At 50.9% G+C, this 14,727-nt stretch overlaps 3 protein-coding genes across 3 annotated transcripts; 1 reads left to right on the top strand and 2 right to left on the bottom strand.

Annotated features, from left to right (window-relative positions):
- The first annotated feature begins 80 nt into the window (after window positions 1-80).
- On the top strand, window positions 81-2,694 carry LOC1280406 (cysteine--tRNA ligase, cytoplasmic). The gene is made up of 2 exons (XM_320253.4): window positions 81-2,046; window positions 2,123-2,694. The coding sequence occupies exons 1-2, from the start codon at window positions 313-315 to the stop codon at window positions 2,618-2,620; spliced, it is 2,232 nt and encodes a 743-aa protein (XP_320253.2). The 5' UTR covers window positions 81-312; the 3' UTR covers window positions 2,621-2,694.
- A 35-nt stretch (window positions 2,695-2,729) lies between these two features.
- Window positions 2,730-12,259, bottom strand: LOC5668010 (uncharacterized). Its single transcript, XM_001689187.2, has 5 exons — window positions 10,889-12,259; window positions 6,832-6,999; window positions 5,735-6,755; window positions 5,509-5,660; window positions 2,730-5,432 (listed from the first exon to the last, which is right to left on the bottom strand). The coding sequence occupies exons 1-5, from the start codon at window positions 11,093-11,095 to the stop codon at window positions 5,310-5,312; spliced, it is 1,671 nt and encodes a 556-aa protein (XP_001689239.2). The 5' UTR covers window positions 11,096-12,259; the 3' UTR covers window positions 2,730-5,309.
- A 367-nt stretch (window positions 12,260-12,626) lies between these two features.
- On the bottom strand, window positions 12,627-14,578 carry LOC1280407 (eukaryotic translation initiation factor 3 subunit M). Its single transcript, XM_320254.4, has 4 exons — window positions 14,405-14,578; window positions 14,007-14,287; window positions 13,451-13,932; window positions 12,627-13,376 (listed from the first exon to the last, which is right to left on the bottom strand). Exons 1-4 carry the CDS (start codon window positions 14,447-14,449, stop codon window positions 13,027-13,029), a joined length of 1,158 nt encoding a protein of 385 aa, XP_320254.2. The 5' UTR covers window positions 14,450-14,578; the 3' UTR covers window positions 12,627-13,026.
- Window positions 14,579-14,727: the final 149 nt, after the last annotated feature.

Raw genomic sequence — 14,727 nt, 5'->3', positions numbered from 1 at the left:
TGATTTTGAATTTTTAACAAAAATGCTTTAGCTTAAAAGTGGTTATTTTACCGAAAGTTAAAAAATAAACAAATCAGACACAGTTTGACAGTTGCTCCTTCACTTTCTCCACCGAGCACAGTTTGGATAAAGTGGGAGGCGGCCTGCAGAAGTGATCTGTTTTCCTTTACAACGGATTAGGCGAATACAAACATACGGATTGCGTGTTCCATACGCCAGAGATTGCCTCCGCTACAACCGTTTGTCTCGTTAATTGCAAAGAAAATCTCCGTTCCGCTTTGAAATTGACCAAACAGGTAGCGACAAAAAAAAATGGCAAAACGTGTGCAACCGACGTGGCAGGCGCCGGAGGAAAAACCCGCCCCGAAGCTGTACCTGTACAACAGTTTGACCCGGCGGAAAGAGCTGTTCGTGCCGCGGGACGGCCGGAACGTGCACTGGTACAGCTGTGGGCCGACCGTGTACGATGCGTCCCACATGGGCCATGCCCGGTCGTACATTAGCTTCGACATTCTGCGCCGGGTGCTGAGCGACTACTTCGGCTACAACGTGCTGTACGTGATGAACATTACCGACATCGACGACAAGATCATCAAGCGGGCGCGCCAGAACCATCTGTACGAGCGGTACCTGCAGCAGTCCAAGGACATGCCGCTGGAGCGGCTGCTCGACGACAGCAAGGAGGTGATGGCAACGTTCCGCGAGAACCTGGCCCGCACGACCGACGCAGACAAGAAGACGATGATGGACCGGATGCTGGAGAAGCTGACCGCCGCCGTGGACAATCTGTCGCTCGCGGTCAAGGAGGGCGACGAGGGACGCATCCAGCAGGCGCAGGACCAGTTCCTGCAGGATTCGAAAGATCCGCTGGCGGATCTGCTGGACAGCAAGCAGGGCTCGTCGGTAACGGAGAATGCCATCTTCGAGACGCTGCCCCGCTACTGGGAGGACGCATTCCACAAGGACATGGCGGCCCTGAACGTGCTGCAGCCGGACGTGTTGACGCGCGTCAGCGAGTACGTGCCGCAGATCGTGACGTACATTGAGAAGATCATCGCGAACGGGCTGGCGTACGAAGCGAACGGCTCGGTGTACTTCGACGTGGCCGGGTTCGACCGAAGGGAGCAGCACCACTACGCGAAGCTGGTCCCGGAAGCGTACGGCGACGCGAAGCAGCTGCAGGAGGGCGAGGGCGACCTCAGCATCGGCGCCGACCGGCTGACGGAGAAACGTTCGGCGAACGATTTTGCGCTGTGGAAGAGCAGCAAGGCGGGCGAACCGTGGTGGGACAGTCCGTGGGGCCGTGGACGGCCCGGCTGGCACATTGAGTGTTCCGCGATGGCGTCCGACATCTGCGGCGACTATCTGGACATCCACACCGGCGGCGTGGATTTGAAGTTCCCGCACCACGACAACGAGCTGGCGCAGAGCGAAGCGCACGACGGCAGTGCCGAGTGGGTGAAGTACTTCCTACACACCGGCCATCTCACCATTGCGGGCTGCAAGATGTCCAAGTCGCTGAAGAACTTCGTCACGATCCAGCAGGTGCTGGAGAAGCACACGGCGACGCAGCTGCGGCTCGCCTTCCTCCTGCACTCGTGGAAGGACACGCTGGACTATTCCGACAACACGATGGAGATGGCCGTCCAGTACGAGCGCTTTCTGAACGAGTTCTTCCTGAACGTGAAGGACCTGACGCGCCACGTCCAGACCGGACCGGCGCGGGACGCGTTCGATCGCTGGCGACCGGTGGAGGCGGAGCTGGAGCGAAAGTTTGCCGACGCACGTGCCGCCATCCACGAGGCGCTCTGTGATAATGTGGACACGCGGACCGCGCTGGACGTGATGCGGGGGCTCGTGTCCGCCTGCAACGTGTACATCAAGGAGCACCGGTCGGCCGGGTTCAATGCACTTCTGTTGCGGCGTGTCGCCGCCTACTGCACGGATTTGTTGCACATTTTCGGCGCCATCAGTGGGCCACGCGGTGGAATCGGGTTTCCCATTAGCGCTGGAGCGGCCGGTGATGGCACGGGAATGGCTGGAGACGTAAGTAGAAGAAGAACAAAAACGGATCTTTAACCGGGCTCTATATTAAATGATTTTCGGTTTTTGTGTTTTCCAGCTCGAACAAACCGTTATGCCTTACCTGCAAGCGCTGGCAGAGTTCCGCAATGCGGTCCGGGAGCAGGCGCGCGGTCTGAAGGCGACCGAAATCCTGCAGCTGTGCGATCAGCTTCGGGACGATGTGCTGCCCGGGCTCGGCGTGCGGCTGGAAGATCGGGAAGGTGCGCCGTCCGCGCTGAAGCTGGTCCCGGCCGAGGTGTTGCTGCGCGAGCGTGAAGCCAAACGTGCCGAGGAAAACCGTAAGGCAGCGGAAAAGGAACGCAAAAAGGCGGAAGCGGCCGCGGCTCAGGCGGCCAAGGACGCACAGCGCAAGATCAACCCGCTCGATATGTTCCGCAGCGAGACGGACAAGTATTCGGCGTTCGACGACGCGACCGGGCTGCCCACGCACGATCTGGAAGGGAAGGAGATCAGCAAGGGCCAGCTGAAGAAGCTGCAAAAGCTGCAACAGGCACAGGAGAAACGCTACCAGGAGTATTTGGCTTCGCAGGCGTGAGGGTTGGTTAAACCGCCGCAGCTTCCCTCCTACAAAGCTGGAAAATAAATGCATTTTTACTTCTTCAAACACTACTTTCGGACGTACAGAAGTAACTCGACTGTGCGGATTTAGTTTTTCGCAGAAAAAAATTATTATGCATCTTAAAACGTTTGCTCTTTCCACTTTGTTGCTTTTCGTTTAATATATAGGTAGGGCGTATATAACATAACACGTTACTAGGTATGCGTGAATAATCGTTGGATCCGGTCTACTATTCTCTCCATTCTGTTTCCTTTTTTTTTGGGAAAACATCCCTCCCCACCCCAAAGAGGATTCCTAAAATCTTCCCACAAGTTCGACAGCGTGATAATGAAACACTCTGATTAGCTGTTGTACCCCGTTTGCTTTGGACGATTGTTTCTCGGCCGGCGATCTGGTGCTCTCTGCCATTACTGATTGATAACGTTCTTTGTAAGTCCATCATATCCACTTACAGGGTTTTCCAGGAGTTATCATAGCAGTGGGACACTTTCTTGACTCTTTTCTTATTGGATGTGAACTTCATACGCTGGAAATTGGACTCTATCGTCAGGCTCATTTGAAATTCCTATTGGATTTGTCCAACAAGGATTCTAGAGAGCACAAATCCCATTACAATAAGTTCATTTCAAATAGGAAAGAGTCAATAAAGTGTCCCACAACTATGCGAATTCCTGTAAAACCCTTGAAGAGAAGTTATTTAAAAAAAACCCCATCATCATCTCAACGGAAGTTGGAAACGGATCAAATTGAACAATACAACAGAACGAGCGTTGTTGTTTGGAGGTAGTTTAGTTTTAGAGGAAACGTGGTACGTCCACTGTTGGGTCTGTTTCGGGGTGGACACGGTATATGGGCGAAATGTAGGGAAGTTTCCCATTGTCCGTTTTGATTCGGAGTGAACGAACGAGGTATTCTGTCTATTTGTGTGTATATAAGTGTACGTAGGTCCTGTACGAAACAACCGAACCGACCGGGAAAAGGGCTCAAAACTCGCCATCCTACGCCATCTCACCCCGCAAAACAGAGTAAGAGGGAAGGAGGGGCAGGGTGGTGATGATAGCATGGTGCTTCTTTGCTCGTGTATAAAATCGACGATTTATTATATAAGAGTAGCGTTTTTAATCAAACAAACTGGACCCACAGGTTGTAGGGATTAATATAACATTGGATGCGCGTTATTGTACTTGAAAACATGGCAACATGGGAGAGGGAGATGCGTTGAGGATGGTGTGTGCTCGCCAGGGCGGCATCTCCACGCCGTAGATCCGGCGGCTTCCGGTTCCGCAAGCCGCAGCATTCACGATTGAGAGAGTGAAGGGAGAGAGATTAACATTATGCAGGAAACGACATTCTCCCCCCAAAACAAAACATTGCAACAGCGACCGTCACTTTACTGTCGACAGCTTTCCGCTGGGTTGCCTTCCACTTGATTCGTGTGCTACTGTCGTAACGATCTTTCCCCCCTCCCCTCCGCATGATCTCTCGTGATTGTAACATGCTTTCTTATTCTTACTCGCTAATTGGTTGCTTCTGTTGACTCTGCCTACACTACTATCTATCGCTTGCCGCGGCCTGAATCCATTCCCAAATTAATCACATTCTCTGCTTTCCGTTCTCTTATGCCTTCACATTGCTCTGCTCTCGCTTTGCCGTAAACACTAATATTGTAACGAGTTAAAAATTAACCGGAAAGTCACTTTATACGGTAGTGGTGACATGGATGCATGACGTTGAACTAAACCGAAGCGTTGGAAGGGTGTTGAGGGATCCTTCTTCCCGCAATGCGATCTTTGTATTCGTAAGCCAACATTCAAACCAAAGTTCGGCTCCACAATCACTGTTCTGTTGCTTCTTCTACTGGTGGAAATTCGAAATCACATGATTATTTCAAGTGAAACATGGTTAATCCATCCCCGATTGGCCGCGTGAGTGTGTATGTGTGTGTGTGTGTGTGTGTGTGGATGGTTGTGTGAAGATATTCAAAAATAGATCAAACTCGTACATTTGAGTTCGTGGTTTTGGGGGAGTGGTGGGCGTGAGCCATGAAAAGTGTTACCTCTCATGTAGCCAACAAGGAAACAGAGCGGGATGAAAATAAGAGTGACTAAATTTAGAAGTAAAAGAAAATATTTCCCTCCCGAGTGAGTGTGTTGGTGGGAGGGATCGTTTTCCAAACACTAAAGCACACAAACACACACGCACACACACAAACGCACCTCCACGCGGGGTTCTTATCCTTGCTGTGTACCGTCCCCGTTTGGTCACCGATAACACAAACAAACGCATTAAAATTTTATACTTTTTAAATCTTAAAACTTAAAAAAAAATACACGAATTAGCAAAGAACGATGCCAAAATATAGTAAATTGATGACAAATGACTTCCGGACAAGGGGAAAAAAACGACGGGCTTCGGCAGCCCGCGGCGTACACATACCAACTCACACTCACACACGGAGATGACGATGACAACATATCACCACACGATCCGGATCGTAACGAATCCTTTGTCCACCTAACGCTGTCTGTCTCTGTAGGTTGTCGACCCATGTGTGTGTGTGTGAATGTTTCCCCCCACTCTACCTGCATCATCAGAGAAAGAGCCAATCGAAAAAAAAAATGTATGAGAAGATGAGATCCTCCCCTTCCTCTTCCGCTCTTCACACTCATATTTGGGAGGTGAACTTTTGGATTTGACGGCGTGGTAAATCGCCAAACACCGCCTCGCCATGGACGCTTTTGGCGATGGCCTTGATGCTGGCCGCAATGTCGACCGCATCTTCAACCATCTGGAAGAAAAAGGGTGACACAACACGAAATGATTAGTATTTCAGTTGGAACAACACTACCATTACAACTCCTTACCTCATCGAGATCATCTTCGTTCGCACGGAACGGGGTCATCATTTTCGGCATCGAAATCGGAAGACTTTTCGCAATCGAGCTGCTCTGCCGTCCGTACTGATGGCGCGGTATGAACATGCCGCCTTCCGACCGATTATTATTGTCGGATGTATCTGTGGAATGGAGCGAAAAAGAGCTAAATTGTTGTCTGCACTCTCGTAAAATGGAAAAGGCCCCGCACACTTACCATTATAATCACATTCTTCCTCGTCGGAAATATCATCCGGCGGTGGCGTCTTGTCATTCTCCATGCCATCAATGTCGAACAGACAGTCCGAGTCGAACATCATCGGCTGGGAGCGTTGATGGTTGACGCTGTTGCTATTATATCTATGTGCAGCGCCCCCGGTTAGGTTGCCGACGCTGCCGGCCAACCCGGGCACGGACCCGACCGTCCCCAGGGCGCTGCCCTGATTGGCAAAGAGATTTGTACTCATGGAATGTTGCTGCTGCTGCTGCTGCTGCTGCTGAGTTGGTGGTTTGCTAATGGCACCTTGGTTGCTGTTTGCAGTATTGTTGTTGTTGATCGAGTTGGCGGCACTGTTGCTAAGCGACATTGGTCGCTGATTGCCGGCCGCGCCCACCAGCTTGAAGCCACCACCGTTCGCTTCCGGCTGGCCCGCCGAGCTCGTCCCGTTACCGTTCACGATCGACGGCGGACTGTTGCCGGTCGACATCGGCATACTCTCCGGGGTCGGGGGCGGCGTTTCCATCTGACTGCCGGCAACACCGGCCGCCGCTGCCGCCCCAGTAGCAACACCTCCCGTCGGTGTGCCTAAGCTCGTTAGCAGCGGCTGGAGCGACTTTTCCACCGTCGGGCTGGTGGCGGCGGACGGTGAGCGCTGCTGCCCGCCGGCGCCACTTTTGCTATCTACTAGTTCAGGTACGAAGGTTTGCGCCAGGAACAGGTAGTCCTGCTCGGCCCGATCGCGCACGTTGCTCAGCTGCTCGTTCATCTCCTGCGTGAAGCGGGCGATGCGCTCGTTCGCTTGCTGCGTTTCTGCGCGCATGAACGCGCGCAGCGACTCGAGCAGCTCATTGCGATCGTTCGTACTGTCGAGCGTGTTGGCCGCGGCGGTGAACAGGCTGCGGTACTGATCCTTCCGATAGAAGCCTCGGAAATCGGCCGCACGCACGTCCAGCACGATCCTGTACGCGGGCGAATAGTTTTCCTGCGCTTTTCGTCGGCTGATTTCCTCCGGCGTTACCTGGAAAGATGGCAAGGGGAGTGGCGTGCGTTAGGCGGATGGAATGTAGGTGGAGTGAGAAGGGGGGACCACTTACCGATAGTGTCCCATTGATGAGGATGTTGGCCGGGTTGGAGGCAGCCCGTGCAAAGGCAACACAGCCACAGTTTAGGCATTTACAGACGCTCCACTCGTCGCACGGGATTGTCTTCAGCATCATCGTCAGCTGCATGGTCACACTTGCATCCTGGAACGGTCCAACAACCTACAGCGAAAAGGGAATTTCGAGAAGTCATTATATGATATTGTCATATTTTATTCTAATTCAATAACTTTATGCTCTAAAATATACCAATCGATTTTGTTCATAAGTTTTTGTTGCAAATTTGCTCGCTAGGCAGCCACTGTTCTCCCTCTCTCTCTCTCGCTTTCGCTCTGCCATTTAATACAAAAAAAAGACAAACAAAAACCAACTAAAGCAACCTATCATCCCTTTTACGCTCAGCTGATGTGCCGGGGGAACTTAAGTCACTTCCCTTCTTCCTCCCCTCCAATGGCACTCTCCTTCCTCCCCCCCCCCCCCCCCCTACGAAACAGACGAGAGCGCGTCATATTCGCCCCGCGATTATATTTTCGTTCCCTCGGTGCGCACGTTTGCGCGTTCCGAGACCGGCCCTGTGGTGGTGGGGCGAGAGGTATGTGTGTGTGTGTATTTCTGTTACGGCCGCCCTCTAGCCACCCCTTGCCCTACCTTTTCGTGCATGTGTGTGTATCTGTTTATATATTGGATGGGAGAGTTTGCTGCTCTTTTTTTGCTTATTATTTGGTGGGTATGTTGATTTCCGTATGCATTTGCGTTGCTCGTTTCTGGGGCGGTTTGTGGGTGGGATGATGAGAGGAACGGGGAGGGGGGGGGGGGAGGTTTAGTATTACAGCGCGCACCAAACAAAGCGATATTATATGCCGGCACGGGGCCCTAATGGTAAGGTTTTTGCGATGGAAGTTGTGCACGCTCGACAGAAAATGGAGAGAGAGAAAGAGAGAGAGAGAGAGAGAGAGAGAGAGAGAGAGAGAGAGAGAGAGAGAGAGAGAGCCAAGAAAAGACAAAAATAAATTAATTTGATATTCCCGTTGCCTTCCACTCCAAGCTGAGGGTGTATTATTTTTGTATTAATTCTTCATAAATTGTCTTTAAGAAAAGTAAAAAACCGGCACAAGCATCGTGGTCTGTTCCATCTGCTTGTTTAGAACTATCTTTGCCGTGTGCAATATAAACCAGCGTCGTTTCATCTTCCCGAGCAAAAGCACTTTCATTATCGAATAGATCAAAAGGTCATATTCTGTGGTAAAAGCAGGGGAGGGAACGCACACGACAAAGAGCGGCGAAAAGTGCAGCGAAAGAAATCGACCTAAAAAAACCCCTCTCCAACCTTTAATAGGAAAGAAAACCCCTTTTGGACGCGTTGGTGTCTGAGTCTGTGTGTGTGTGTCTTGCCACTTGCTGCAGCACCCTAAAAAAATGAGAAGAAGAAGAATAAAACCGACCAGATCTGGGCGACGGAGTGTGGAAAGAAGCGAACACTTCCATCTTTCGCCGCCCTGTGGCCCAAACACCAACACGGACACAAGCGGACGCAAAAGCGAACACACGAACTGTGTGCGTTCGTTCTCTGTGGAGACCGTGTTTTCTTACAGGGCCTTTTTTCTGCTGTTGTTGTTGTTGTTGTTCGACGCGCCGTTCAAGATGAAAACCGACGTGCGATAAGTGGATGGCACACGGTTGTTGCGCCCGTTCAATGCACGCAGCAGCAGCAGCACCAACCAGTCAGCCAACCAGCCTGCGCGTATGTTGGAGTGCGCACACAAACAGTCGGGAGTGTGTGCGTGTGTATGGCGTGTGCCCGTGTGCGTGGACGCAAACCTTTGCTGTGCCCGTGGGTCTGGGCACTGTGTGCCGTTGAGCGATTAAATGTAAGAAAGCAAAGCAAAGCCAATCTGAACCATTTGCTCCATTGGAGGGCCCTGCTCACACAACCAACAATCCGGTGTAGAGCAAGTCGGTGGGCAATTATTGTTTGGTGCCCTTTTCAACGACCTTTCCCCATTTTCCACCCACAGTAAAGAATTATTTCTATTATTAATCAAATATTGCGCGTGTCGGCTTCTATAACCCGAAAAGCAAATGGAGTGCCAACGAAAGAGTTTCTTCAACTCTCGCTGGCTGCTGCTGGCTAATCGATTTCGCTCAATAGTACGTACGCGCAGAGCAGCAGCTCGCTCGCAAGAAATGATAATCCCCCCCCCCACCAGTTGAGTCAATTATGCATTATCACAATTAACAGCCAATGTGAGGAGCGGTGGAGGATGTTGTGGCAAGGAAGCAAATGGAAGCAAAATGCCGGCCGGCATAAACCATGCATGACGTCGTTGCTGTTTTCCTTCCACACTACATGATGGAATCACGCATGGAAAACAGGAAAAATGCATTCGTTCGGTCTTGCAACGCACAACAACCCGTATCTACAAACAGATGATTTTTGGGCCGAGCGATACCGAAGCAGCAGCAGCAGTACGATTGCTTATCAAATGTTGATGACTGATAATCGAACAAGCATTATTGCCCTTTATTAGCTTTCTTTGTCAGTTCCGGCTTGATTGCTACAAAATATTGGAAAAAAGGAGCGTGATTAGTAGTAACACGTATCGACGGGAATGTCTTCCATCAGTCATTCCTTTGACGCCCAAGGATTGGCTTTGCATCATGGCACACACACACACACACCTGAGGTGCATCTGGTATATCCATAACGCAAAACGTAACCCGAGCTCTTCCCTTTTACTTCGCCCTCAACGTCACGCTGTGTGTTCTACCGGCATTCCTAATCGTTTCAGCACACACGCCACACTAAATAACTCTCGATTTAGGGTGACGGCGATGCTGGAGGTGGAGGTGTGGTGGTGGTTTGCTCTACCTCATACTGATAACGCAGTTCCCCGCGGGTTGTTCCGCGAGTCGATACGGTTAAAGAGTAGCGACAGGGAAAGTGATTATTTGCTTTGCATTCAGCATTTTGAGCATTACTTTCCGTTTGTTGCTCGGCCTGTAGGGAGTTGCATTGTATAGAGGAGCCCATATACCCATGCTTGCCGGCAATGGCCTTCCGATTAAGCGGTTAGGGGGAGCCTTTTTCTTCTTCTTCCTCCCTTTTGCCGGCCTATCGCGATTGAAAGCGAAGATGAGGAGCTTGTGTCGTCGTGATCGCAATGTTTATTCAACAGGCTTCATCCCAAACACCGGAACACAACGGTACAATGGAGGGGAGGAGCTGTGGACAAGGAGAGGATAAGATTGCGAAGCTCAATGAAAAAAAAATCTGTGTACACAGCAAATGCACGTCCAATTTAGAGACACACTGCGGTGTGCGCTGCGATTAGGGGAATTGTTTTCTATTTCAATTTCAACATCAAACCCGCGGGCTAAACATTCTCGTACTGCGCTCCCCCCGCTTGGCTCTTTTGCTTGCTCGCTTGCTTTGATGACGCGCGCTACAGATCTTCCGTGAATGTAAATGCAGAATGGTCCAGAAGCTGCCCAGGTGCGCAGTCCTCACTCCACACCCCCCTCCAGCGGTTGGTGCAGGCGCTCTGTCCCAAAACAAGCAAAACAAACAAAGGAGACACATTCGAACGGCGAAGAGATTGGAGCGTCTTGAGCCAAAATCGATTTTGAGCGCTGCACCGATCGGCAGGACGAAAATGGGGGAAAAACAGGACACACACTCACACACACTGCTGAGGGAGACGCTTTTCGCGTTTGTGTGTGACGTTTTCTAACGCTTGCGACGCAATAAACATACAACCGTGTGCATTTTCCAAACATTTTCTCCCGTCGCGTGCGTAGCTTCCACCGAGATTGCAACAAAGAATGCTTAAAATTAGACATTAACAAGGTGATTAAAGTGCAAACGAAGGGCAAACGTTATTCTATGTTAATAATTACACCGGCCGGCATGTCATGGCTTGCTGCTGCTGTGTTTGGGGGAAAACGTTTTCACACCACTGTGAGCGTATGGGGAAAAGGAAAATGGAATCGATGAAGCCAATGACAAAAACAAAATGATTAATCCTATTGTACCCTTCCTCCATATCCTTACCTCCTGGAAGAAGCCGACCAGCTCGCGTGATTTTCCTTCCGCCAGTGCGGCAATCACGGTTGGCGATGGCCGCGGCAGACCATTCGGCTCATTCCTCAGCGTCACTGGCCCGGGATCGACGGCGGCGGTGTGGTTGGTGGTGATGACGGCCGCGGTGTTTTCATCGTTTACGACTATCGACACGTTCAGGCAAGGGCAGCTAAACATTTTCACTCCGACTCCGACCGCGACCCAGCAGCCGATTTGGATGGGGATCAACCTCTCACTCTCTCCGTCCGGATCTGACTGAACTGTCCGTGCGAAAACCGGGCGGGGGAACACAGAAACACGCACTTACACACACACACTAATGAAGCACACTACGGGGTCTTTGCTAGTGTTGGTGTGCTGGTGGTTCGATACGTTTGTTGCGGGGTTGCGGGGGATTGGTTTCGCTTTTTGCCACTCGGTTCCACCGCAAGCTCCACCACCGGATGCTTCCAGCTATCGAAAGGCTCGAAACGAACCACAATCAGAACCGACGATGCTGACGCTAACTCTGGCAAACTCTCTGGGCCGCACTGAACCGACTGAACAACACCTCTAATCTCGTCACAGCGCGCGGCTCGAAGGGTTTCGAGAATGAAGGGAGCTGTACGCGATATACACACACAAAACTGCACGCACACACACACAAACGAGCACACTCGCGCACGTACAATGGAGATGGTTTGGTTTGTTGTTTTTAAAAGAAGCCTCTTCCTTACGCTCTTACTCTTACGAACTCGATCGAATGGATCGAAAACAGGCGACAGGACAGGCGCGACCGATACACGGCGGATGGGGAAGCGCAGTAGTGAACGGCGTTGGCGGGGCTGGGATTACGGTGCAAACGATCTGCTGCTTTGTGTGGCGATGCTGCTTCCAGCCTGCGTTTCCTTTTCCGGCAGAATCTTCCACACGGCTGGCGGATGAGGAGGAAAGGACGGCTCTGAAACGGTGCCCAGTGGTCGTGTGTGAGAGCAGAAGGAGGGCAGAAGAAGCTGCTGCGCTTTTTTACTACAAAGCAACGCAATGCAATGTCGGTCTATTGTTCTCTTACGCACTCTCGCTACCTCTCTGTCTCTTTTCCCTGTGCGCTTCTTTGCGCCGTGTTCTTTATCCTCTTCGGGTGAGGTTATGACACTTTTGAACGGTGGGGAGGGGGGCAAATCAAAACGGCGTACAATCTTTGCAGCTTTGCTTCAATGGCCAATGATCGGCTGTTTCGGTTTTATCGCGTTCTTTAGTTTATATTTTTACATAATCCGACACGGCTAACAAATGCGTTTCAGCACGGTTTTGTACACCTTTGTATCTAATTTCCTCCCGCACGATTTGTTTTTTTTTTGCGAAACGGCTGTGTTGTGTTTGACAGTTTTGCTACTTTGGCGTGTTTATTGTGCACGGTTGAGTTCTTTCTTCATGTGGCGGCTTCGAGCGGCGAAACGTTATCCTTTCGATTTTGTGGTCCTGGTTACAGTTGTGGTAAGTGGAGGATGCTAATTCTGCTGATAACTAACAAAGTAATGATTAGAAAACCGTAATTGATTTGTATGAAGTACATTTCTCGATTAGCTCAATGTACAAATTTGCATGAATCCTTCAAAAGGGGATGGATTTCGTCGATGTGTATCGAAGATACTTTGTAGCTTGCGAAGACTCGAAGATACTTTTCTTATTTTCGGATCCCAAAATCAAACTAATACACAATCCAGTCTTCGTTCATAATGTGAAAGAGTTTATTTTATCGTCGGCTGGTGTTCGTTACCGGATGTTTCACTCTTTACTATGATGGAAATTCGAAATGAATGAACGATACTCGATGAATGATAACCTTTCCCACCGGGGATACACTGCTACAGAAAGATGTAAAATCTTCCGCTTACTCCCCTTCGGGTGGTCTCACACTCAACGTCAACACACTTGCGTGTAATCCTTCTTCTGCTCCTCCCAGACGGCGTACACTTTCTGTTTGCTTCTTAATACGATTCGGAATTTACGTCTCTATTGAGTTTATGGTCTAGCTGAATCCACCCACGCACCAGGCAAATCGTGTTAAATCGGAAACCGTGCCAATTCGCTCACGACATACAAACACACGCGCGCTCGCAACACAATCACTGACGCTGGGCCAGCTCCATCTGAGCGGCAGAGACGGTGTTGATGTTTTCCTGCACGAGGGTAAGATTGCTTTTCCACGAGAGCAGCAGATCGCGCAGCTGCTGCCACTGGGGACGACCGAACGTTCGGTGCATTGTGCTGGAAATGTGAACCTTGCGGGCCCGCTGATCCATCCGGGCGCGGACAAGCTTCGTCTTCAGGACCTCGATAATGAACGGCTCCACCTCTTCCTCCTTGATCTGCAGCTCGTCCTGCAGCTGCTGGAAAGTCATCTCGGAATTGCTCTCCGCCAGCTGCATGAACGACAGCAAGCGCATCTTCTTGATGTTCTGTTCGTGGTTCAGACCTACGGATTGAGGGGGACGGTGGAGTTTACACGATTACATTTGAAGCAAGATGATTTGCATTCGTGGCGCTTACCTTGCGAGTTAACAAACTCCTTGTGGTTTTTGTAAAACTCCAGATAGCTTGGCAGCTTTTCCGAAACAAACACGGACAGCAGATCGTGAATGAGCTCACCCTCCAGAAACCGGACCGGTTTCAGGGAGAGCAGCGGGTCGAGCAGGAAGGTGTTGGGATCGGCCAGCGCCGTCACGATACATTTCATGGCATCCTCCCGAGCGTACGACGCATTCTCGGCGGTGTACGTACCGAGCAGCTCGATCATTACCTTCGACGCTAGCTCACTGTTCGAATCCTTCAGCACATCGTGCAGCAGACGGTACAGCTTTTGCATTTGCTCGTTGGACGGCGGGCACTGGGCGAACTGTGCTTTCAGCTGCTCCACGCCGGTGAACACCTCCTTCACCTGGTTGACCTGCTTGGCTACCTGCACCAGGTGATAGTAGACGTGGTACCGGAGCGGAGAAGTTACCTCCAGATTGCTGAACAGCCGCCACAAACTGAAAACATTCGATTCGGGAAGGGAATTGGTCAACTATTCCAGCACAGAAGCAGCTTCCTCGTCAACACTTACGACTGCAGGCAGACGCGCGCCAGGCTGGTCTCCTTGGCTTTCGTCATCTTGTCGCAGAACGACAGAATCAGGTTCTCGCCGCGCTCCAACGGAATCGACACAATGATGGAAACGATGCTGTTCAGCACGGCATCGATCTCTTCCGGCGAGTGCGTGTTGTCCTTGAAGCAGACGTCGCACACACCGATGATCTTGTGCAGATCATCCTCGATGCCCTTGGTAGACTTTTCCTCGCTGATTTCGGCGCCCAGGCCCTTCAGGAACTGGCGCAGCTCCTGTGCCTAAAACGCAGAGCAAAACATAACCTCAATCGTCAGCCGCCGACAACAGTATGGTAGCGACAATCCGTGCTGCCGCTCCGTCTGTGCACTGGTCTGCATAATTCCCGGCTGCCCTACCTGATCGTCGATCTCGGCATCGATGAAAACGGCCGGTCCTTGCATTGTGCGGTCGATTTTTCTACGATAAATTCAACGCACTCCAATCGAACAACACGTCGCAAAGATTCGGGATCTTTTTGTTCTTCTTGTTACCAACACTGACAATGGAATTGCTGTCAAACGCCCTGTCATGTAATGTTGTGCAGTAGAGTCCACGCGAACGATGAACGATGACGAAATATTTCACAGCGAAATGTTTCAAATTCAAAGTCATGGTGAATTTAGAAACCGGCGGTTAAGTACACAAACAAGAGAAGATGCGCCATGTGTTATGCTGTAAC

Source organism: Anopheles gambiae, chromosome 3 (genome assembly GCF_943734735.2).
Source record: "Anopheles gambiae chromosome 3, idAnoGambNW_F1_1, whole genome shotgun sequence".
NCBI lineage: Eukaryota > Metazoa > Arthropoda > Insecta > Diptera > Culicidae > Anopheles > Anopheles gambiae.
Note: the sequence above shows the minus strand (reverse complement) of the source record. Positions and strands in the feature narration are given on the sequence as shown.